Source organism: Vulpes vulpes, chromosome 3, assembly GCF_048418805.1.
Source record: "Vulpes vulpes isolate BD-2025 chromosome 3, VulVul3, whole genome shotgun sequence".
Classification (NCBI taxonomy): domain Eukaryota; kingdom Metazoa; phylum Chordata; class Mammalia; order Carnivora; family Canidae; genus Vulpes; species Vulpes vulpes.
In genome coordinates this window covers 84,212,707-84,239,454 of record NC_132782.1, presented here as the reverse complement: position 1 = coordinate 84,239,454, position 26,748 = coordinate 84,212,707, and the positions used below count along the sequence as shown (strand labels likewise).

The following is a 26,748-nucleotide window of genomic DNA, read 5'->3' as shown; positions in this document are numbered from 1 at the left end:
TACTTTGTTTTAAAATTTGTTTTTCACTTTAGTGGTCCTTTTATTTTGTTCTGTTCTTTTTCTTCTATTTTCTGGTCTCTGACCTCTTTGGAAGCAACTAGAGTGTATTTTACATGTAAAGGTCGTGGTTGATATTTTTTACTCAGCCTGCTCATACAGCCACTTTGCACTGGATAAAATGACTGGAAGGGGGATCCCTGGGTGGCGCAGCGGTTTGGCGCCTGCCTTTGGCCCAGGGCGCGATCCTGGATACCCGGGATCAAATCCCACATCGGGCTCCCAGTGCATGGAGCCTGCTTCTCCCTCCGCCTATGTCTCTGCCTCTCTCTCTCTCTCTCTGTGACTATCATAAATAAATAAAAATTTTAAAAAAATGACTGGAAGGAAGAATTCACCACAAAAGAAAGAACTGGAAACAATACTCTCTGCTACAGAATTACAGAATTTGGATTTAAATATGATGTCAGAAATTCAATTCAGAAGTACAATTATAAAGCTACTGGTGGCTCTGGAAAAAGTGTAAAGGACTCTAGAGATTTCGTTATTGCAGAATTGAGATCTAATCAGGCCGAAATTAAAAATCAATTAAATGAGATGCAATCCAAACTGGATGTTCTAACTGCTAGGGTTAATGAGGTGGAAGAAATAGTGACATAGAGGACAAGTTGATGGTAAGGAAGGAAGCTGAGAAAAAAAGAAAAACAATTAAGAACCCATGAGGAAAGTCTTAGGGAAATAAATGATACATTGAGAAGGAAGGATATACTTCTAATTGGGATTCCAGAAGAGGCTGAGAGAGAGAGAGAGAGAGAGGACCACAAAGTATATTTGAACAAATCATAGCTGAGAATTTCCCAAATTTGGGGAAGGTAACAATTATTCAGATCCAAGAGATAAAAGAGGACCACCCCCCAAAAAATTAATAAAACTGTTCAACACCTTGACATTTAATAGTGAAACTCGCAAACTTCAAAGATAAAAATAAAAGTTTTAAGTAGCAAGAGACAAGAGATTCTTAACTTATATGAGGAGAAATAGATTATTAGTAGACCTCTCCACAGAGACCTGGCAGGCCAGAAAGGGCTGGCATGATATATTCAGGATACTGAGAAAAACCTGCAGCCAAGAATACTTTATCCAGCAAGGCTGTCATTCAGAATAGGAGAGATAAAGAGCTTCCAGGATAGACAGCAACTGAAAGAATATGAGGCCACCAAACTGGCTCTGCAAGAAATATTAAGGGGGACCCCATAAAAGAAGGAAGGAGCCCAAAGAAACAATCCAAAAAACAGGGACTGCATAGGTATTACTATGACACTATATTCATATCTTTCAATAGTTACCCTGAATGTGAATGGCTAAATAATTCCATCAAAAGACACAGGGTATCAGACTGGATAAAAAAGCAAGACCCATCTATATGCTGTCTACAAGAGACTCATTTTATTTTATTTTTTTTTAATTAATTTTTATTGGTGTTCAATTTACCAACATACAGAAAAACACCCAGTGCTCATCCCGTCAAGTGTCCACCTCAGTGCCCGTCACCCATTCCCCTCCAACACCCGCCCTCCTCCCCCCTTCCACCACCCCTAGTTCGTTTCCCCGAGTTAGGAGTCTTTATGTTCTGAAGAGACTCATTTTAGACCTAAGGATGCCTCTAGCCTGAAAATGAGGGGGTGGATACCATTTACCATTCAAATGATCCTCAAAAGAAAGCTGGGGTAGCGATCCTCATATTGAATAAATTAAGTTTATACCAAAGTCTCTAATAAGAGATAAAGAGGAACACTATAACATATTTAAAGGGTCCATCCAACAAGAAGACCAATTATGAATATTTATGCCCCTAATGTGGGAGCAGACAAGTATATCAATCAATTAGTAACCAAAGTAAAGAGATACTTAGATAATAATATATTAAGAGTAGGAGACTTCAACATTGCACTTTCAGCAAACGACAGATGTGCTTAGAATAAGCACAACATCACCGAAGAAACAAGGGCCTTAAATGATACACTGGACAGAATAGATTTGACAGATATATACAGAACTTTCCATCCAAATGCAACTGAATGCACATTTTTCTCAAGTGCACATGGAACTTTCTTCAAAATAGACCACATATTGGGTCACAAATCAGGTCTCAACCGATACCAAAAGATTGGGATTGTCCCGGCATATTTTCAGACCACAGTGCTTTGAAACTAGAACTCAATCACAAGAAGAAACTTGGAAGAAACTCAAACACATGGAGGTTAAAGATCATCCTACTAAAAGATGAATGGGTCCACCAGGAAATTAGAGAAGAATTAAAAAGATTCATGGAAACTAATGAGAATGAAGATACAACTATTCAAAATCTTTGGGATACAGCAAAAGCAGTCCTAAGAGGGAAATACATCGCAACACAAGCCTTCCTAAAAAAAAAATTGGAAAAAACTCAAATACACAAGCTAATCTTGCACCTAAAGGAATTGGAGAAAGAATAGCAAATAAAGTGACACCACGCAGAAGAAGAGAGATAATAAAGGTTCAAGCAGAACTCAGTGAAATAGAGATCGCAAGAACTGTGGAACAGTTCAGCAAAACCAGGAGCTGGTTCTTTGAAATAATTAATAAGATAGATAAATCCCTAGCCAGCCTCATTAAAAAGAAAAGACTCAAATTAATAAAGTCACAAATGAAAGAGGAGAGATCACAACCAATACCAAGGAAATACAAACGATTTTAAAGACGTCTTATGAGCAGCTTTATACCAACAAATTAGGCAATTTAGAAGAAATGGATGCATTTCCGGAAACCTGCATATTACCAAAACTGGAACAGGAAGAAGTAGAAAACTGGAACAGGCCAATAACCAGCGAGGAAATTGAAGCAGTCATCAAAAATCTCCCAAGAAACTTCATCAAGATAAGAAGCTTTTGCACAGCAAAAGAAACAGTCAACAAAACTAAAAGACAACTTACAAAATGGGAGAAGATATTTGCAAATGACCTATCAGATAAAGGGCTAGTATCCAAGATCTATAAAGAACTTATTAAACTCAACACCAAAGAAACAAAAAATCCAATCATGAAATGAGTAGAAGACATGAAGAGAAATCTCACAGAGGAAGACATTGACGTGGCCAACAAGCACATGAGAAAATGCTCTGCATCACTGGCCATCAGGGAAATACAAATCAAAACCACAATGAGATACCACCTGAGATACCATACCAGTGAGAATGGGGAAAATTAACAAGGCAGGAAACAACAAATGTTGGGGAGGATTTGGAGAAAGGGGAACCCTCTTGCACTGTTGGTGGGAATGTGAACTGGTGCAGCCACTCTGGAAAACTGTGTGGAGGTTCCTCAAAGAGTTAAAAATAGATCTTCCCTACGACCCAGCAATTGCACTGCTAGGGATTTACCCCAAAGATACAGATGCAGTGAAACACCGGGACACCTGCACCCCAATGTTTACAGCAGCAACATCCACAATAGCCAAACTGTGGAAGGAGTCTCGGTGCCCATTGAAAGAAGAATGGATAAAGAAGATGTGGTATATATATACAATGGGATATTACTGAGCCATTAGAAACGACAAATACCCACCATTTGCTTCGACATGGATGGAACTGGAGGGTATTATGCTGAGTGAAATAATTGGAGAAGGACAAACATTATATGGTCTCATTCATTTGGGGAATATAAAAAATAGTGAAAGGGAATAAAGGGGAAAGGAGAGAAAATGAGTGAGAAATATCAGAGAGGGAGACAGAACATGAGAGACTGCTAACTCTGGGAAACGAACAAGGAGTGGTGGAAAGGGAGGTGGGCAGGGGGGTGGAGGTGACTGGGTGATGGGCACTGAGGGGGGCAGTTGATGGGATGAGCACTGGGTGTTATGCTATATGTCGGCAAATTGAACTCCAATTTAAAAAAAAATCTCCCAAGAAACAAAAGTCCAGGGGCAGATGGCTTCCCAGGGCAATTCTACCAAACATTTAAAGAAGAAATAATACCTATTCTACTACAGCTGTTTCAAAGGAGAGGAAGGGAGACAATACTTCCAAACTCGTTCTATATGGCCAACATTACCTTGATCCCAAGACCAGACAATGACTCCACCAAAAAAGCAGAATTATAGATCAATATCCCTGATGAACAGGGATGCAAAAAAACTCACCATGATACTAGCCATTAGGATCCAACAGTACATTAAGAGGATTATTCACCATGACCAAGTGGGATTTATCTCCAGGATGCAGGGGTGGTTCAACACTCGTAAAACAATCAACGTGATAGATCACATCAACAAGAGAAAAAACAAGAACCATATGATCCTCTCAATAGATGCAGAGAAAGCATTTGACAAAATACAGCATCCTGATTAAAACTCTTCAAAGCGTAGGGATACAGGGGACATTCCTCAATATCATAAAAGCTATATATGAAAAGCCCACAGTGAATATCAGTCTCAATGGGGAAAAACTGAGAGCCTTTCCCCTAAGATCAGGAACACAACAGGGATGTCCACTTTCATCACTGTTATTCAACACAGTACTAGAAGTCCTAGCCTCAGCAATCAGACAACAAAAAGAAATAAAAGGCATTCATATTGGCAAAGAAGGAGTCAAACTCTCTCTCTTCCCCAATGACATGGTACTGTATATAGAAGATCCAAAAGAGGGCAGTCAGGGTGGCTCAGTGGTTTAGTGCTGCCTTCAGCCGAGGGCCTGATCCTGGAGACCTGGGATTGAGTCCCACATCGGGCTCCCTGTGTGGAGCCCGCTTCTACCTCTGCTTGTGTCTCTGCCTCTCTCTGTCTCTCTCTGTGTCTCTCATGAATGAATAAATAAAATATTTTTTTAAAAAAGAAAGAAAGCCCAATAGACTCCACCCCAAGATTGCTAGAACTCATACAGCAGTTCAGCAATGTGGCAGGATATAAAATCAATGCACAGAAATCAGTTGCATTTCTACACACTAACAATGTGTGTAACACTTAGCTACCCTATGACCCAGCAATTGCACTACTGGGTATTTATCTCAAAGACACAGATGCAGTGAAATGCTGGGACACCTGCACCCCAGTGTTCACAGCAGCAATGTCCACAGTAGCCAAACTGTGTTAGGAGCCTGGATATACTTCTATAGATGAATGGATAAAGAAGATGTGGTATATATACACAATGGAGTATTCCTCAGCCATTAGAAAGGACGAATACTCACCATTTGCTTCGATGTGGATGGAACTGGAGGGTATTATGCAGAGTTAAGTAAATCAATTAGAGAAGGACAATCATATGGTTTCACTCATACGGGAAATATAAGAAATAGTGAAAGGGATTATAAGAGAAAGGAGGGGAACTGAGTGGGAAAAATTAGAGAGGGAGACAAACTGTAAGAGACTCCTAACTCTGGGAAACAAAGGGTTGGGGAAGGGGAGGTGGGCGGGGGATTAGGGTAACTGCATGATGGACACTGAGAAGGGCACTTTATGGGATAAGCACTGGGTGTTATACTATATGTTGGCAAATTAAACTTAAATAAAAACAAATGTAAAAAATATATACCAGAAAAGTTGTCATAAAATACTTCTTGAGAAAGATACCATAATTCGCTGGAAAAAAAACACACAAAATTTTTTTCTCTTATATTCGTTAATTTACTAAAATTGCTTATTCCTAGTCAATTATATTTTTTAAAAAACCTCTTAACAGTTAATGTGTGGCATAAAATTAATTCTGAATTATTTTCACATACTAGATTATGTTAGCAGTCAACAAACCTAGTTTGCCAATGGAAACATGTAAGATTCATAGTGACTGGATTAAAAACCAAAAACGTTTACATCCTTTTTTGTCCAGTCAATGGAAAGGAGGGTGGTAACATTTAATGATAAAGACCTTAAAAATTAATTGCCTCAAAGTTCAAGGATAAAATTTTTAAAAGGACTTAAGTCTTCATTCTTTTTACATTATACCTAGTTTATTTCAGCTTATAAATCAAAGTGTAAAGTTTCCTTTTTGAAAAAGAAACATGCTAACAAGTTCAAAAAAATAGTAAAATACTAATTTCTCTTTAAAGTAGATAGGATTTAAACCCAAAACTCATTTAGCAACAATCAATAATATTCACATTAGGTTCCCATTACGAGAAATTAACTTGATTCATTTCAAACAAATGTAGAACTATGCCTTTAATACACTACAATCTGGTACTAAAGGTCTTACTTTTTTTTCAATCCCGCTGAAGAATTGGAACATAGTTATATTGGCCGGAGGTTTGGACATTCCTAGAGCAATACATATGCCTTTCATCTCTTGAAAGACCTCACTACCGCCTCCTTCTTGGGCTTTTTTTGGAGGAGTATTCACACAGAGCATTCTGGCAGCTTCTAGTTCTGAGAAGAGGTATGTGAGCAAAAGGAGGCAGTTCTGAACGAGAAGCCGCTTGGTCACATCCCCAGATGTCAGTGACAGATATGGACAGTTCATCTCAAGCTGGAACTCACCTCAAGCCCACTCACCTCAAGCTGGAACTCTTCGGCTTCACTCGGGCTGTTAGTTGCTGTTAGTTGCTTGCACATTTTCCTCTAGTTTACAGAACACTCTTAATTCAGACACCAGCCAAGCACAGAGTTTGGTAACTCGGGGGAACTGGCTCCAGCAGAGACTGTCTGAGACAGAGCACCATCTTCCAACAGTGGACCCTTGTAAACTAGCTCTTCCAACGACTCCAAGATGTCAGTCTCCATGAGGTCACACTCCATGCTACTGTGGTATTCAAATTTCTGAGTCTCAGGCTCCCCTCTTGGCCGGCAACGCCCACACAAAATTAATAGTAAGATCAGACCCTTAGTAAATAGACAAGCCCAATTTTGAATACTGTTTTAACTCCAAATCTTGTTTTTTCCTAAGAAGACACACTGCCATTGAATGTCTCCAGCCTAGTGATATAAGCAGGCAAGTAAAGTACAATAAGGTATAAAAACGTAATTATAGAAATATAAAAAGGAGGGGAGAGGTGTCTGGCTCGCTCAGCTGGAGATGTGACGCTTGACCTTGAGGTAGGGAGTTTGAACCTGGCAATGGTGCACAGATTATTAAAATAAATAAATAAACTTCAGGCACCTCGGTGGCTCAATGGTTGAGCGTCTGCCTTTGGTTCGTGGTCCCAGGGTCCTAGGATTGAGTCCTGCAGCAAGCTCCCTCCAGGGAGCCTGCTCCTCCCTCTGCCTATGTCTCTGCCTCTCTCTGTGTGTCTCTCATGAACAAACAAATAAAATCTTTTAAAATACTAATAATAAAATTAATTAATTAATCAATTAATTAATAAACTTTTAAAAAGAAACATAAACAGGATGTCTTGAGGAAATATGGAGTCAATTATCCTTTAGTGGGCACGCTTCTCAGGTGAGATTATTCAAGTTCATTTAGAGACAGGTGTTTATAATCAGTCAGCCATGTATACAAGGGAAGAAATGGTGTCCCAGGAAGAAGAAAAAGCAAGTGTTATATGCACAGGTATGAGGATAATGGAACATTTTGAGATTAAAGATAGATTTATTTTAAGATTTTGATATAGTGTTGAAAGAAACAAACTAAACTATAGAGAACTGATGGTTCCCAGAGGGGAGGCTGGGAAGGGTGGGAGTAGGTGACGAGGATTAAGGAGGTCACTCCTTGTGATGAGCACAGGGAGATATATGGAAGTGTTGAATCACTACATTGTACACCTGAAACTAATATAATACTGCATATAGCTATATTGGAATCAAAATTAAAAACTTTAAAAAAAGATATCAGAGGGGTACCCACCCCCAAATGCACTAGGTTCAGACAGGTTCCCATGGGAAATCCACCAAACCTCCAGAAAATGGATGATTTTCACTCAATTTGAACTATACCATGAAATTAAAGAAAAAGGAAACTTCAGGAATTTTGTTGTTTTTATTTATTATAATTTAATATGACATTGATAACAGGGCACCTGGCTGGCTCAGTTGGAAGAGCATACAACTCTTGATCTTGGGATCATGAGTTCAAGCCCCACACTGTGTATAGAGATTACTAAAAAAATAAATAAATAAACTTTTTTTAAAAAACCCACTGTTCTAAAAATAAATAAAAAATAAAATTGATGCCAATATTTTAACTACTTTGAATTCACTACTGCCTAACTCTAAGTTATATATTATTTCACGTTCTTGCATTTGAAAACATTTAAAAAGCCCCAATTGACTGCAGTGTGCTATTTTTTTAACGAACTTGATGAGATTGTCTAATATATTATTTTAAATTAATTTATTAGCATTTTATAAATGAATTTTCCCTGCAGTTTCTTTTTAATGATAAATTTATGAAATTGAATCTTGATAAATTCCTATTGAGAAAAAAATACAGAAACTTCTCTAAGCCCTCTAATTCTAAGAGAATCATGGCTTTTTAAGAGAAAGGGTTGTAGTAAGTATTAAAGTTAACAAAAGGGTGTTATTCTGTATGTTGGTAAATTGAACACCAATAAAAATTAATTTATTAAAAATAAAAAAATAAAGTTAACAAAAGGTGTGCATTGGAAAAATGACAGACTTTGGAGTCAGATAGTTCTGAATAGGGCCAGGAATAGGATAAGATGAAGTGCCTGGGGTACAAAATTTAAACAAGTGCTGATTCTCTCTGGGCCCTGCAAGGCCATGGGTGGCCTCTGAAAAGTGAGTGCTTAAATTTTGCCCAACTCCCACCCCCACCCCAGCATCTCATTTGCTTCATCCCAGCCCAGCCCCCTGGTCTTGTGTCTGGCTGGATCTTAGCCTTGCCTTCACTACCTCCAAGATCTTAGGTGAATTATTTGAGCTCTTCAAGTCTCAATTGTTTCTGCAAAATGGTTGGATACTGTTTACCTGCCTCACAAGATTGTGTGAGAAATGAGATATATGATATATCAAGCAGAGTGCCTGGAATATCACAGGTGTACATTCAATTTAGTTTCCTTTTTTTTGTATATTTTTTATTGGAGTTCAATTTGCCAACATATAACACCCAGTGCTTAAATCGAACTCCAATAATAAAAAAAAAACCTCCCAGTGCTCATCCCATCAAGGGCCCCCCTCAGTGGCCATCACCCAGTCACCCCATCCCCCTGCCCACCTCCCCTTCCACTACCCCTTGTTTGTTTCCCAGAGTTAGGAGTCTCTCATGTTCTGTCACCCTCTCTGATATTTCCCACTCATTTTCCCTCCTTTCCCCTATAATCCCTTTCACTATTTTTTATATTCCCTATATAGTGAAACCATATAATGATTGTCCTTCTCCAATTGACTTACTTCACTCAGCATAATACCCTCCAGTTCCATCCATGTTGCACCAAATGGTGGGTATTCGTTGTTTCTAATGGCTCAGTAATATTCCATTGTATACATGAACCACATCTTCTTTATCCATTCATCTTTCAGTGGGCACCGAGGCTCCTTCCACAGTTTGGCTATTGTGGACATTGCTGCTATAAACATCGGGGTGCAGGTGTCCCGGCGTTTCATTTCATCTGAATCTTTGGGGTAAATCCCCAACAGTGCAATTGCTGGGTCGTAGGGTAGTTCTATTTTTAACTCTTTAAAAAAAAAAAAGATTTTATTTATTTATTCGTGAGAGAGAGAGAGAAAGAGAGAGAGAGGCAGAGACACAAGCAGAGGGAGAAGCAGGCTCCATGCAGGAAGCCTAACATGGGACTGGATCCTGGGACTCCAGGAACACGTCCTGGGCCAAAGGCAGCACTAAACCACTGAGCTACCTGGGCAGCCCTTTATTTTTAACTCTTTGAGGAACCTCCACACAGTTTTCCAGAGTGGCTGTATCAGTTCACATTCCCACCAACAATGCAAGAGGGTTTCCCTTTCTCCTCATCCTCTCCAACATTTGTTGTTTCCTGTCTTGTTAATCTTCACCATTCTCTGGTGTGAGGTGGTATCTCATTATGGTTTTGATTTGTATTTCCCTGATGGCAAGTGATGCAGAGCATTTTCTCATGTGCTTGTTGGCCATGTCTTTGTCTTCTTTGGTGAATTTTCTGTTCATGTCTTCTACTCATTTCATGATTGGATTTTTTGTTTCTTGGGTGTTGAGTTTAATAAGTTCTTTATAGATCTTGGATACTAGCCCTTTATCTGATATGCCATTTGCAAATATCTTCTCCCATTCTGTAGGTTGTCTTTTAGTTTTGTTGACTGTATCCTTTGCTGTGCAAAAGCTTCTTATCTTGATGAAGTCCCAATAGTTCATTTTTGCTTTTGTTTCCCTTGCCTTTATGGATGTATCTTGCAAGAAGTTGCTGTGGCCAAGTCAAAAAGGGTGTTGCTCATGTTCTCCCCTAGGATTTTGATGGATTCCTGTCTCACATTTAGATCTTTCTACCATTTTGAGTTTATCTTTGTGTATGGTGTAAGAGAATGGTCTAGTTTCATCCTTTTGCATGTGGCTGTCCAATTTTCCCAGCATCATTTATTGAAGAGACTGTCCTTTTTCTAGTGGATAGTCTTTCCTGCTTTGTCGAAGATGAGTTGACCATAGAGTTGAGGATCCATTTCTGGGTTCTCTATTCTGTTCCATTGAACTATGATTCTGTTTTTGTGCCAGTACCACACTGTCTTGATGATCACAGCTTTGTAGTACAACCTGAAATCCGGCATTGTGATGTCTCCGGCTCTGGTTTTCTTTTTCAATATTCCCCTGGCTATTCGGGGTCTTTTGGAAGAATTAATATTGTGAAAATGTCTATGCTACCCAGGGAAATTTACACATTCAATGCAATCCCTTTCAAAATGCCATGGACTTTTTTTAGAGAGTTGGAACAAATAATCTTAAGATTTGTGTGGATTTAATCTAGTTTCTTTATTCTTTCTAGCTTACTGCCTCAAAAAAGGCACTACAAGGGAAGTAGGCAGAACCTAGATAATAATGAACCTTTTATGTTTTGCTAGCAGTTTAGACTTTATCTAGAACAGTGGCTCTCAAACCTATGCCAACAGCATCAACATCGCTTGGGAATTTATTAGAAATGTAAATTTCAGGGGCACCTGGGTGGCTCAATCAGTTAAGCATCTGCCTTCAGCTGAGGTCATGATCCTGAAGACCAGGAATACAGTCCCACATCAGGCTCCCTGCTCAGCTGGGAGTCTGCTCCTCCCTCTGCCCCTTACCTCGCTCTTGCTCACTCTCTTTCTCACTCACTTTCACACACACACTCTCTCTTTCTCTCAAATAAATAAAATCTTAAGAAAAAAAGAAACATCAATAGGTGTGATTGAATGAATGAGAGATGAGAAATATTCAAGACTGAAGACAGTGAGTCTCATTTAGGGAGTTATTTTGTTAAAAAAGAAGTTACTCAAATCTGAACAAATTAGTGGAAGTGATAATGAATAGGAGATAGGCTTGCAATTACTCAGCAGAAATAATGTAACTTTGAAGCTTCTTAAGTGAGAGTTTTTGTCTTGTCATCTCTATCTGCAGAACTTGGGATATTATCTGTGTTGTTGCAGGTAATCGATAAATGCTTGCTTTTAAGTGACTGAATCCAGGATATGTCCTATTCTACCTATATTTAAGTGATATGATTGGGTATAATTTTTGTTTATAAGAAAAAACTTATTTCCTTGCATATGGAAGATGAGCAAAACAAGTGATTCAGGGCTGCTTGGCCCTTGATATACCAAGAAAAAATAGATAACTTGGATTTTTTCTCTCTGTAACATTCCTTTATTTGGTGTCTAATTTTAGCAATTTGGCCAAATGTGAGTATTTGGGGAGCTCATAAGATTCACTGAATCCAAGATAATGGCCCTTTGTTTTTATTGCCAAATATGAAGCAATGTATGAAGTGTCCAATCAATACCCAAATAGTGATCTGGTCATTGTCTCTTAAAGGTTGTGATTTTCTTGGGTCCTGAAGATCTGTGGGGTTGGTGCTTGCTTGTGCAGCCCTTTGTATGCCCTTACAACTCTGGTTCTTGGGATTTTTGTGAAATATAGGGAAATTCCCATGTCAAACCTAATAACCAATCTCTCAGTTACATCCTGTTCATCTACCTCATCCTGTGCTTCCTCTGCTCCTTACTCTTCCTTGGCCATCCCATTACTGCCACCTGCATCCTCCAACAAATGACACTTGGAGTCCTGTTCACTGTGGCTGTTTCCACCATTTTGACAAAAAAGAAAAATCTCTGTAGTTCTGGCTTTCAAGATCACAACACCAGGGAGAAAGGTGAGGTAGTGGTTACTATTAGAGGCAACCAAGTCTGCCATTCCCATCTACTCACCGATTCCTTGTGTGCAGTAAGAACTCTGTCATTATGTTCTACCGTTCCTTAGGATATTCAGGTCCCTTGGCCCTTGCAAGCTTCACCTTGGCTTTCCTGGCCAGGAGCCTCCCTGACACTTCCACTGAAACCAAGTTCCTGACATTCAGCATACTGATGTTCTCTAGTGCCTGAATCACATCCCCCCCTGTGTATAATAGCACTAAAGGGAAGGTCACGGCAGCTGTAGATATCTTTTCTATCTGGGCTTCCAGTGCTGGGTTACTAGGAACCATCTTTGCTTCAAAGTGCTGGAATATTCTCCCAAAGCCAACTAAGAAAAACTTGCCAAGATTAAGTGGTAAAACAAATTCTAGGAGAGGGGCACCTGGGTGGCTCAGTCAGTTAAGCTCACTCTTGATTTGGCTCAGGATCATGAGATCAAGCCCCACATGGGGCTCAGCGTGAAATTCACTTGAGATTCTCTCTCCGTCTCCTTCTGCCCCTCCCTCCACTTGCACACACTCTCTCTCTAAAATAAATAATTAAATAAATAAATAAATCTTATTAAAACAACTCTAGAAGAAAATATTTTAAGGCTCTATTTCGTGATTTCATAAAATATTTAGAAAGGCTGAAAATTAAGCAGTATTTGATCATTCTCTCCCCACATCTTGACATGGATATATACATGTTCTATATCATTTTCCCCCTGATTTGAAATGTCATTACTATAAACTAAATTCTTATATATAAATTTGTGTTCTGAATTCACTATTCTTTCATTGATTCTTTCCTTGAATGAATTTCCTGGATTTCATAGCATGTTCTGACAGCTGATAGTACCTGTTCTTCATGGTTGCTCTTTTTCAGTTATTTTGTGCTTATCTTACAGATTTTCTCTGTGATTTGACTTTTTTAATTGTCTTGGTAGATTCCATAATACATACTAAGAGATTTGAACTATAATCATTTTGAATTTAAAGATTAAATTGTGGAAGGGAATGTGCTTTATCTCCATTTTCATTTTAACTTGATTTATTAATGTTTTGTTATATTTTCTGATTGGTTATTTGAGTTGAGTAGTGCATTGTTTCTTGTACATTTCTTGAGCTTACTTGTTGGTTCCAGTTAATTGTAAGTGATTCTCTTGGACATCTAACATATGAAAATTAATATAATAAAATGTTTCTGCTCAAGTTTTATCCTTCTAATTATATTGGCAAAATCATATAATGCTTAATAGTAGTAGTAACTTTGTATTTGTAGTAGTAGGCTTTGTATTTTTCTTGGCTTTCATGGGAATGTTTTTGGTATTTTTTCCATTAAAATTTATGTTATAATAGGCTTTGGGATCATACCTTTTTTAAAACTAAATGAATATTTCATTAATGATGAAAGTGCTAAAAAAATGATGAAAGTGCTTTGTGTTCAACCCAACCTAATTTTTTTACATAAATTTTTAAAATTATGATGAAATGCGCATAACAAAATTTACTATTAACTATTTTTAAGTGTTCAGTTCACACTCATACATGGAATATAAGAAATAGTGAAAGGAATTATAAGGGAAAGGAAGGGAACTGAGGGGGAAAAGTTAGAGAAGGAGACAAACCATGAGAGACTCCTAACTCTGGGAAACAAAGGGTTGTTGAAAGGGAGGTGGGTAGGGAAATGAGGTAGATGGGTGATGGGCACTGAGGGGGGCACTTGATGGGATGAGCACTGGGTGTTATACTATATGTTGGCAAATTGAATTTAAATTTTTTAAAAAGCGTTCAATTCAATAGTGTTAAGTAGCTTCACATTGTGGGCAACCAATCGCCATAATGAATAGACAGAATGATATCCAGGTCCATCCATATTGCTGCAAATAGCAGGATTTCCTTCCTTTTGTGGCTAAATTAAATTCCTCTGTGTGTGTGTGTGTGTGTGTGTGTGTGTACACGTGCATTTTTCTTTACCCAGTAATCAATCCATAGATGGATTTGGACATTTAGATCATTTCCATGTCTTGGCTAATATATATAATGCTGCAATAAACCTGGGGTGATAGTAATTTCACTTCCTTTGGATATATACCCAGAACTAGAATTGCTGGATCATATGGTAGTTCTATTTTTAATTTTTTGAGGAACCTCCATACTGTTTTCAGTAGTAGCTGTACTGCTTTACACTCCTACCAACAGTGCACAAGGGTTCTCTTTGCTCCTTTTCTCCACATCCTTGCCAGCATTTATATATTTTTAGTAATAGCCATTCAAACAGGTGTGGGGGAGTATTTCATCGTGGTTTTTGTTTTGTTTTTGTTTTTTCGTATATTTTTTATTGGCGTTCGATTTGCCAACATATAGCATAACACCCAGTGCTCATCCCGCCAAGTGTCCCAGTCAGTGCCCTCACCCAGTCACCCCAACCCCCTGCCCACCTCTGTCTGTTTCCACCACCCCTTATTTGTTTCCCAGAGTTAGGAATCTCTCATGTTCTGTCTCCCTCACTGATATTTCCCACTCATTTTCTCTCCTTTCCCCTTTATTCCCTTTCACTATTTTTTATATTCCCCAAATGAATAAGATCATATAATGTTTGTCCTTCTCCGATTGACTTACTCCACTTAGCATACTACCCTCCATTTCCATCCATGTTGAAGCAAATGGTGGGTATTTGTCATTTCTAATGGCTGAGGAATATTCCATTGTATGCATAGACCACATCTTCTTTATCCATTCGTCTTTAGATGGACACCGAGGCTCCTTCCACAGTTTGGCTATTGTGGACATTGCTGCTAGAAACATTGGGTGCAGGTGTCCTGCCATTTCACTGTATCTGTATCTCTGGGGTAAATCCCCAGCAGTGTAATTGCTGGGTCATAGGGCAGCTCTATTTTTAACTCTTTGAGGAACTTCCACACAGTTTTCAAGAGTGGCTGTACCAGTTCACATTTCCACCAACAGTGCAAGAGGGTTCCCCTTTCTTCATTGTGGTTTTGATTTGCATTTCCTTGATTTTTAAGGATGTTGAGCATCTTTTTATATGCCTGTTAGCCATTTGCATGTCTTCTTTGGAAACTATTTAGTTCCTCTGACCATTTTTTTTAATTTTTTTTATTTATTTATGATAGTCACACACACACACACACACACACAGAGACAGAGAGAGACAGAGAGAGAGAGAGAGAGAGAGAGAGAGAGAGAGACATAGGCAGAGGGAGAAGCAGGCTCCATGCACCGGGAGCCCGACGTGGGATTCGATCCCGGGTCTCCAGGATCGCGCCCCGGGCCAAAGGCAGGCGCCAAACCGCTGCGCCACCCAGGGATCCCTTCTCTGACCATTTTTATTTTTTTATTTATTTTTTTTTTTATATAACTCTGACCATTTTTAAATCAGATTTTTTTGTTTGCTATTGAGTTAGATGAGTTCCTTATACATTTTGTATCATTAACCCCTTATCAGACATATGATTTCCAAATATTTTCTCCTATTCTGTAGGTTGCCTTTTCATTTTGCTAATATTTTCTTTGTGCAGAAGTTTTATGGTTTGATATAGTCCCATTTTTTTGTCTTTGTTTTCGTTGCCTTGGCTTTTGGTATCAAATCCAAAAACTCATTGCCAAGACTGATGTCAAGGAGACTACCCCCTACATTTTCTTCTAGTAATTTTATGGTTTCAGGTCTTACTTTCAAGTTTTTAATCCAATTTGAGCTGATTTTTTTCCCTAATCATATCCCTAACAATTCGTGATACTGAGCATCTTTTCATGTGCTTGTTGGCCATTGGTATAACCTGTTTGGAGAAATGTCTGTTCAAGCCTTTTGGTCATTTTTTTAAAAGATTTTATTTATTCATTCATGAGACAGAGAGAGAGAGAGAGAGAGAGAGAGAGAGAGAGAGGCAGAGTCATAGGCAGAGGGAGAAGCAGGCTCCACACAGGGAGCCTGATGTGGGACTTGATCCCGGGACTCCAGGATCACGGCCTGGGCTGAAAGCAGGTGCTAAACCACTGAGCCACCCAGGCATCCCCCTTTAGGTCATTTTTAAATCTGGTTATTTCATTGTTGCTCTCTCACAAACAAATACATAAATCTGTAAAAAACAAACAACCTTCCATTTATCAAAGGACACAATCAACAGAATGAAAAGGCAACCTATGGAATGAGAGAAAAGATTTCTAAACCATATATCTGATAAGGGATTAATATCTAGACTATATAAAGAATGATTATAATACTGAGATATAGTGTTATATCTCTTCTCAAGGGAAGCCCATACAACACTGTGTTATTTACTTTTGGCAGATGCTAGTATTACATGAATAACCATCCATAAATTTGGCTTATATTGTTTCATTCTCAAATAATCTTAAAGCATTCCTGACACGGTCATACTTGTATGTGTAGAAAGAGAGGTAGCAGTGGAACCACTTCTATTTACTTGGGACTGTGAGCTCACTGTTTGTGCAAAGCCCTTGCACATTTGGAAACAACACAGGCAAAGGTCCATTCTACTTGATACTGGAGTATTACTTGGCAAATCTAACCTTAGAGCTACATGGGTAAGATGGCACCCAACTAGTGGCTCATCTTATAGAATACCAGAAAGCTGTTTCTCAAAAGGAAAATGCTTTCTTGTGGAAAATGGCATAACTTGGCTGTCAAACTTAAAGTGTGATTCATCTGAAGAAGGTCCCAGAGATTCATGACTTTTTTAACTCAGAGAGAAGCAAGATATAGAAATTTGTCTTTACTTTGGAATCCCTCAAACCATTAGACCCCAGAAAAGTTCACTGAGACATCAGACCTCTCTGCATTTACAAGGGATTAACATTTGGCTGTCTGAGATCAAGGATATCTGCCAAGCCATTTATTATATTATTCATTTTTATAATCTCTTCCCCTTTCTGAGTTAAATGTCATTAATGTCATGTGGGATAGTTAAAACAATCTAGGTTCCTTTGTTTATTGTTCTATGCAACAAATAGCTCCTGAGTACTTTTTTCATGTCAGGCTCTTTTCTTGGCTCTGGTGAGACAATAGTAAAGTAAGGTCCTTGCCCTCAACAGTTCACATCCTAGTAAGACAGATTATAATATAATATAATATAATATAATATAATATAATATGATATAACATAACATAATATAATATAATATGCAGCATTGTGCAAAATAGTATTATAAAATAGAAGCAGAGGACAGAAGATGTAGAGTGCTGGGTTTTTTTCTTTTTTAAAATTTTTATTTAAATTTTAACTGGCTAACATACAATACAATATTGGTTTCAGGAGTAGAATTCAGTGATTCATCACATACTGCAATACCCGATGCTCATCCCAAGTGCCATCCTTATGGCCCATCATCCATCTATCCCACTCCCCACCCACTGCCCTCCATCAACCCAGAGTTTGTTCTCCATAATTAAGGATCTCTTATGATTTTTTTCCTTCTCTTTATTTTCCCCCTACCGTATGTTCATCTGTTTTGTTTCTTAAACTCCATATATGAGTGAAATCATATGGTATTTGTCTTTCTCTATCTGACTTATTTCACTTAGGGAAACATGTTTTGGCAAGGTTTTTTTAAAGAAATCAAAAAGAAATAAAGGAGTGTCTAGTAATTTCAGTGGTTGATCTTGGACTTCTCAACCTCCAGAACTGTGAGAAAATAAAATGTTTGTGGTTTAAGCCACCTAGCCTATGGTATTTTTGTTACAGCAGCCCAAATGGGCTACGATAATATTCTACGGTACTTAGATGCCTGAGAGCAAATTAGAATACTGGAATTGTGTGTTAACCACTTCATTTTTGCAGTAGTCATCAGGGATCTGGACTCTTGAAAATCTTAGAGGCTTATGCAGATCAACTAAGGGAGCTTATCCCATTCCACTCTTATATTCAGGGAAATGGCAATTGCTGTCTCTGAGTGAGAATATCTCTCCCTAGCACTCTTCTCAGAGCCTTAGCTATATCCTTATTCCGGAGAGTATAAATCAAAGGATTGAGGGTAGGAGTAATGATGCTATAAAACACAGAACCAACTTTGTCTTGCAATGGAGTACGCTGGGACCTGGGCCTCATATATGAAAAGATGCAGGCCCCAAACCAGAAAGAAACCACAATGAGGTGAGAGCTACAAGTAGCAAAGGCATTTCTCTTACTCCCAGCTGAATGCATCCGAATGACACTGTGGAGGATGAAGGCATAAGATGTAGAAACTAGGAAAATGGGGAGGAGGAGAAGTATGACACTGCTGATATACACTATGGTCTCATAAACAGTGATGTCTCCACACACCAACTTCACAACAGCTGGAAACTCACAGTAGAAGTGGTGGATTTTCCGAGACCCACAGAAAGGGAAATGCATCAAGATCACTGTGTGAATTAGAGAGTTTATGGATGCCCCCAACCATGACATGACAGCCATCATCAATCCCACCTTTCTGTTCATGAGAATGGTATAACGAAGTGGATGACAAATGGCAACATAGCGGTCATAGGACATGAGAACTAAGAGAAGACACTCACCACCACCCAGAGACAAATAGAGGAAGTGCTGGGTAGCACAGCCCACAAAGGAGATGGTCTTCTTGCCAGATAGGTAATTGGTAGCCATCTTTGGGATGGTTGTGGAGACATGCATTAGATCCATGAGGGAGAGCTGACTGAGCAGGAAGTACATGGGTGTGTGAAGCTGGGCATCAGCACAGATGAGGAGAATAGTGAGCGTGTTGCCACTCACTGCAATAAGGAAGACCAATATGGTTAAGGAGAAAAGGAAAAGGTGGATGAGAGAGTCATCAAAGAGGCCTTCAAGGATGAAGTCTGCCAGAAAGGTCTGATTCCTCTGCCACATCTCCCCTTTCTCAGTCTCTGGGGAAAGAGGAAGCAGAGGTGAAATGTGATATCAGAAATACTGGGGTTCAGCACACAAGACAGTAAGCACCTTTTGATCTACCAAAGAATTTGTGAAGAGAATTTTTTTCTATTTCTCATTCTTCAACAGCTCTAATTCTTAAACTGAAAGAAAGAAAGAAGAAAGAAAGAAAAGAAAGAAGAAAGAAGAAAAGAAAGAAAGAAAGAAAGAAAGAGAAAGAAAAAAGAAAGAAAGAAGAAAAGAAAGAAAGAAAGAAAGAACTTCAAATCTCTCAGTACAAATGTAAGTCTGAAATTCCAGAACAGATTCTATTAAGTGCCAAACTTCAAAACAAAAGCCTCTCCTCATTAAGGAAGAAATATATATACACACACATATATGTGTATATCTTTATACACATATATACTTTTACAAATATATATATATACTTTATATATGCACTAAATATTATATATATTAGATATATACTTTTTTATAAGTATATATGTGTACAATTTTTTGTAAGTATAAAGGTATATACATATGCACTTAATGGATTGTTCAGAAATTTGGCCTTACACAATTGTGAAAGCTGGTTAAGCAGTCTATATAAAAGGCTCTCACCTTAGTGTCTGATGGTGGAACTTGAAGTCCATCGGGCTAATGGTAAAGAAGGGAAATGGAAATGAAGTGCATTAGATCAAGGGCAGGCTGGAACCCACAAGCATGAACTTAAATAAACCCACAAAGGCAGACTAAAACCCACATCAGCTCTTGTTGCTTCTGGAATTGTTGGTATGGCTATCTTGCTGAAGCTGGGGCCCTTCCTAGTGAGGCTAACCATGCACACTTGGCCCAGAAGTCAGAGAAACTAGAGGAGGATCCAGGGGGAGGTAGAGCAACTCAGGCCCAGTTGCTGCCTCATACCAATGAGGTAAGTCAGCAGATCAGCAACAACATATGCAAGTTACAAAATGGGGCTTCCCTTCCACCCTCTAATCTCCCTTAGAATCTCTCCTATAGCCCTCTTTCAACAAAAGTGTACAAAAATGGGAATTCTGAGAAGTATAGTTCACCTTAGGCAAGCTGACACATTTCAAGACCACCAGAGCCCATCCCCTGTTAGTTTGGCATTCATACGCATCTCCTTAAACCAACAAACACAACAAAGTCATCCTTCTGCCTAACATAACTATCCTGCATACAACCAAAAATATGCAAAATATTCCTATAACAAACAAGGAAGAAATACCCATTACTATTGTCCACAAAAAAAATCATCCTAAGTGTCAACCCATTCTGTGACATCAGTTAACACTCTTTCAGTCACTCCTGTTCATTCCAATGGACTCACAAGCAAAGTGGCCAAAGGGGCAGGAATCAGCTCAGCAACATGGACCTCCACTCACCAAAACCAGCCTAGCTACAGACACTGCTGGTGCCCAGTCAGCCAACGAGAGACCAACACAGAGTCCCTGATATGGCAGCATTCACCAGGGGAATCAGCCAGCTGCTTGGCGGCAGACTGATTATGCTGGACTGCTTCCATCGTGGGAGGGACACAATTTTGTTGTGACTGGAATAGACACTTACTCTGGGTATGGTTTTGCCTTCCTTGCCTCCAGTGCTACTGCCACAACTACCACCTGTGGACTTACAGAATGTTTTATTCACCATAATAGTATTCCAAGAACCATTGCTTCTGACTAAGGAACTCATTTCACAACAAATGAAGTGTGAGATTGGGCCCATGTTCATGGAATCTAATAGTCTTACCACACTATCATCTTGAAAGAACTGTCTTGATAGAACAGTAGAACAGCTTTTTGAAGATTCAGTTACAGCAACAGTTAGTTGGCAACACTCCCATTGCTAGAGCAATGTCCTCCAGGATGTGCTATATGCTTTTAATCCGCATCCAGCTTCTGGTGCTGTTTCTCCCATCACAAGGGTTTACAGGACCAGGAATCAAGAGGTGGAAACGGAAATGAGTCCTCTCACTCTAACATCTATAACGATGATCCACCAGCAAACATTTTGTTCCTATCTCTGGACTTTTAGCCTTTGCTGGTTTAAAGGTCTTAGCTCCAAAGGTAGAAAGTCTTCCACAGGTAACAACAATGATTCCATTTACTGAGAGTTGAGACTGCCACCCTGCCACTTTGGGCTCCTCATATCATTGAATCAACAAGCAAAGGAGGTTATTCTACTGATTTGGTGTGATTGATCCTGACTTGTAAGGAGAAATTGAGTTTCTACCACACCGCAGGGATAAAGAGTATGTCAGGAATATAGGATATTTTCTAGGCTTCCTCTCTGTACTCAAATGTCCTGTGATAAGTCAGTGGAAAACTACAACAACCCAATTCAAACAGGTCTGCTAATGGCCCAGATCCTTCAGGAATGAAGATTTGGGTAACTCCACAGACAGGGAACCATGACCAATTGTGGACAAAGGGAATATGGAATCAGTAGTAAAAGAAGATAGTTATAAACACCTGCCATGATCATGGGAACAGCTGCAGAAACAAAAAGTGTAATAGTTATAGGCATTTCTTCCTTATTTTGATATGAACATTTTGTATATGTGCATTACCTATATGTTTTGGTTTTCTTCCCCTGGGTCATCCCTTTCCTAACATAAGATATATTAATATAGTTAACTTCATATCTCAGTATTTAAAATTATAGGATATAAAAGGGGGAGTATGAATGAGATAGGAGTAGAATGAATACTCATCTAAAGGTAAAAAGGGGATTTTGTATCATCTTATGGGAAAATACTTGGTGTATTTTGTATCCCCTTCTTAGGAAAAGTTTAATATGTTTTTGGTTGTACATGGGATAGGTGTATCATGTTAGATGCAACTTGGTATTGTCTTTATTTGGAATTAAGTATGGTTTAAAGAGTTGTGTATAGGTGCCAAGTGGACATAAACAAAGCCACCATATTTATATACTTGAACATAAGTGGGAGATATTACCTGGATAGGCCTGAGAGCCTTCAAATCCAGGTTGATAAAAGTAGGATTATAACATTTAACCAGCCAGATTTTCTGATCCGCCCTTTATCTAATTCTTACATGAATGCTGATCATAATGAAAGCTTAGTCTGCATGGTGAAGCCCAACTCAAAAGAATAATAGTCCAAATTGATCCCCAGAATATCCACACCATCCCTCTTTATGTTTTTCCTCCCTGAACATTTCCCTAGATTTTAATGCATTCCAGATTATCTACTTCATTTTTAAAGCAGATAACTCAGAACCCAATGTGTTCTTCAAAGTATAATTTGACCAATAAGAAGTCCCATTTATTATTCTCTCTCTCCATATTAATACAGACTATTTTTGACCACCACCTCACATTGTTATTTCAAACTTAGCCTCTTGTGGACTAACAGCTAAACTTTCTCCATGCTCCCTCCAATCACTCCAACACAGTGAAACACCCACATATTTTGCTTTGACTTAGGTATCCATATGCTCCCCTATTTCCTTCCTCAGTTTCCATCTTTCTCTGTAAGGCCCCATAGTGTAAGCTTTTCCATCACCTGATTCATGACTCTCTTCTTCTCTTAGACAACTCTCCTAATAATTTCCCTTTCTGATTTGTAGCCCTCGAGTGACTTTTTCTTCTGCCTTCTCTGGCAGCTTTCTTCATGAACTGACCAAATATCACCCTTAGGCTAAAGAGATGAGGAAATAAGCTGACAATGCTTTAGGATGCCCTAGTTTCTAATAAAGGTTTCCTAGTCCCAGCCTTACCTTACCTGAAATTCCCTCTGCAGAGACTTGTGGGCAGAACAAGTATAGAAGTGGAATAGAGAAGGCTGAATAGGTCCACACTGACTCACACACTGGCTACTGATCATTCAAACAGGTTTTTTTTCTGAGGTGTTCATCAGACTTCCTTATCTAATCCTGGAAATCTCCATTTACCAGTGGAATGGTAGAGAAGATATTGCCCTATACAGTCACCACTGTTGACATTAATTATCCTAGTGACAGAGTATTACCAGGAGCAACAGTAAATGAAATTCTGTAATGCTCCTGCAATCGATACTCAGATTTTACACTCCAGTACACATCAGGACAGATTGCATAACTAAACTTCTTTAACCTCTACCAGTTGGGCCTTTGAATCATGCATATGCTTCATCTGCCTCTAAACATATATCTGAAGCACTGCTCCATCCCAAAAGGGTAGTGCAAACTTTGAATTTGCATTAATGTGATCTGATTAAGAAGCTACATTTAATACTAGCATAATCATCAATGAATCCAGAATCAAAAGAAAATCTGTTTGGGATTTTCTCCTATTTTGAATAACTCAAGGCACTCTCTTCTTCCTTTATACTTCCTTTCTTGCTTGATAAAATAAGAATTTTTCCTAGCACTGGCATTTTTAGAATAGGCCCCTTCTTAACTGCATAAATGATTCTTCAGCAGGAATCGTAGGGGTTATAATGAGAATAAAATTGACCTGACATGAACCAATCTTGAGGACAGAGGAGTACCATCTGCAAGAAATAGAACATCCCCCTAACCCAGAGGACCTATGATGTCAGCTGAGGCAAACTGAGGACACTACATATATGGCATCAGGGATCCCAGCCCAGAAGACACATCCTGAATCTCTTCTGGAAACCATTACTCAAGATGCCAATTAGACTTGCCATATGCATTGAAATAAGCATTCCCAAAGGGCTTTGCTTGGAGTTTGCTTGTAGGGGTCTGGGGAATGAGATATTTTGAGGAGTGTAAGTCTGAAGATAACATGGGAATATCTTCTCCAAGGGCCAATTAACCATGAAGTCAAGTAATCCCTAGAGTCTTGGCTTGTTTTTCATCTTAGAACCCAGATCTCTCTAACCCCTTTCTATCCAACTCTTTTGAGAGCACAATCTAGGGAAGATCTAATCCCTATTGCTCACAACACACTTTTGAGGGTTTCCTCATGTGCCATATCATAGAAAAGAAGTCAAAGAATGAAGGCAGGCAATTATCACTAGTCTTTCCCACCCTGGCAGCTTTCTTCATGAACTGACCAAATATCACCCTTAGGCTAAAGAGATGAGGAAATAAGCTGACAATGCTTTAGGATGCCCTAGTTTCTAATAAAGGTTTCCTAGTCCCAGCCTTACCTTACCTGAAATTCCCTCTGCAGAGACTTGTGGGCAGAACAAGTATAGAAGTGGAATAGAGAAGGCTGAATAGGTCCACACTGACTCACACACTGGCTACTGATCATTCAAACAGGTTTTTTTTCTGAGGTGTTCATCAGACTTCCTTATCTAATCCTGGAAATCTCCATTTACCAGTGGAATGGTAGAGAAGATATTGCCCTATACAGTCACCACTGTTGACATCAATTATGGGCCAAACTCCAATTGGAGTTGTGGGCCAAACTCCAATTTTATAGACTACATTAATATGTGAAAAGATTTCAGATACAAAAGTTTAAAAAGAAAATGACATATCTGTACATCTTCTTTTTATTTACTACCATCTCATTCTGATACCATGCTCTTCCATTATAGGGATATGTTGAGCTATTCTCTGTTCTCTATCTCAACTGAGACACTAAAATGTCTACTTTATGGATTTTAGCTTGTGGTTTATTCTTTGGGTAGATCCAATGTATCATTATTTTCTTCACAACCCACTTTTGGAGCACCTGGCTGGCTCAGTCAATAGAGCATCAACTCTTGATCTTGGAATTGTTAAGTTTGAGACCCACATTGAGTGTAGAGATTACTTAAAAATATAATATTTTTTAAAACCTACTTTCTAATACTTTTACCTGGTGCTCTTTTTCTCACCAGAATGTAATCTCTAATTAAGGCAGTATGTCATTTATACAATTCATTAATTTCTTTGAAAAATATTTGATAAGCATCTGCTGTGTCCAAAGCACTGTATTTGGGTAGCATGTGGACAGTGATTAACATGCAAGCATAGTCCCTTCCCCCATGGGACTTACAAATAAAGTAAATAAATAAATATATCATGTTCAACTAAGAATTTGCACTAATCAATACACTCTTGTGACAATACTCAAGTGACATAAAACAAAACTTATACTATCTTAAGGGAAGGGTATGGAATCATAGCAATGAATGGGATAGAACTGATCTCAGCTAGATTCAGTAACATAAAAATATGAGTGTCTTCTTTGCCTATCTTTCATCTTGGCTTGGGTCTCTCTGTTGATATTCTCTCAGGCATTTTTATATAGAGGGAATACATACATCTGGAAGCTCTGATGCTATACTTATGGCTTCACATCCAATACTCTACCACCTCCAATTTAACAGTGGTTGTTCCCACCATCCAATCAGAAAATCTGCGCAGCCCGGATGGCTCAGCGGTTTAGCGCCACCTTCAGCCCAGGGCCTGATCCTGGAGACCTGGGATTGAGACCCATTTCAGGCTCCCTGCATGGAGCCTGCTTCTCCCTCTGCCCCTCTCTCTCTCTCTCTCTCTCTCTCTCTCTCTCTCTCTCTCTCTCTTTCTGTGTGTGTGTGTCTCATGAATAAATAAATAAAATCTTTTAAAAATCAGAAAATCTGTTTCAGAGTATTGGTGTAATACGCAGAAGGGTCCTGAGGAATAATTAAATCTAGACCACACACTGCTATGGTTCTGCCTAACAAATCCTAAAAAGAAAGATCCAAATGGATTCAAATCACAATATCCTAATTGCATTCCAGAACAAAGCTCAAGAATATTTGTAGGGATACAAAAATATCCAGGACATGCCAAGGTAAATTCACAATGTCTAGCATCCGGTAAAAAATTAAGAAGCATGCAAAGAAACAGGAAAATATTACCCATAATAAATAGAAAAATCTGTGACTTGAAACAATCCAGAACTGATAATATACCAACTTGGGGTATCTTACTGATTATATTGTTTAGATCAGACAGAATTCACAAAGACATTGCACTTATTAAGATTGTATTCCAGGCAGCCCAGGTGGCTCAGCGGTTTAGCACCGCCTTCAGCCCAGGGTGCAATCCTGGAGACCCAGGATCGAGTCCCACATCAGGCTCCCTGGATAGAGCCTACTTCTCCCTCTGCCTGTCTCTCTCCCTCTCTCTCTTTCTCTCTCAACCTCTGTCGCTCATGAATAAATAAAATCTTTAAAAAAATACTGTATTCCATCTGTTCAAAATGCTAAAGGAAAGATTAAGCATGTTAGCAGAGGCAAGAAAAATAAAACACACACACATACATGTTTATAGCATTGAAAACTACAGTGTCTATAATGAAAAATAATCCAGGGTAATTAGCAGCAAATTGAACATTGCAAAAGAAAATACTGGTGTATGAAGACAGCAATAAAAACTATTCAAAATGAAACAAGACAGGAAAAAATGTAAAAAATAATGAACAGAGCATCTGTGAGCTTTAGGACAACCTTAAATAGTCTAATATACATATAATTGGAGTCCTGAAATAGCAGAGACAGAAAGGATAGAAAAAAATATTTGAGGAAATAATAAAAACACTATGAACTAAATAGACCTGATTGACACTTGTAGAACACCCCCTTCAACAAAAGAATAGTACACATCTTTCAAGTGCATATGGAACATTTATCAAGATGG

At 38.7% G+C, this 26,748-nt stretch overlaps 1 protein-coding gene and 1 pseudogene across 1 annotated transcript; both read right to left on the bottom strand.

Moving 5' to 3' along the window:
- Positions 1-6,154: 6,154 nt before the first annotated feature.
- LOC112935782 (protein FAM98A-like) lies at positions 6,155-6,777 on the bottom strand (annotated as a pseudogene).
- An 11,280-nt stretch (positions 6,778-18,057) lies between these two features.
- OR2AE1 (olfactory receptor family 2 subfamily AE member 1) lies at positions 18,058-19,181 on the bottom strand. Its single transcript, XM_026019627.2, has one exon. It carries the CDS (start codon positions 19,130-19,132, stop codon positions 18,173-18,175), a length of 960 nt encoding a protein of 319 aa, XP_025875412.1. The 5' UTR covers positions 19,133-19,181; the 3' UTR covers positions 18,058-18,172.
- Positions 19,182-26,748: the final 7,567 nt, after the last annotated feature.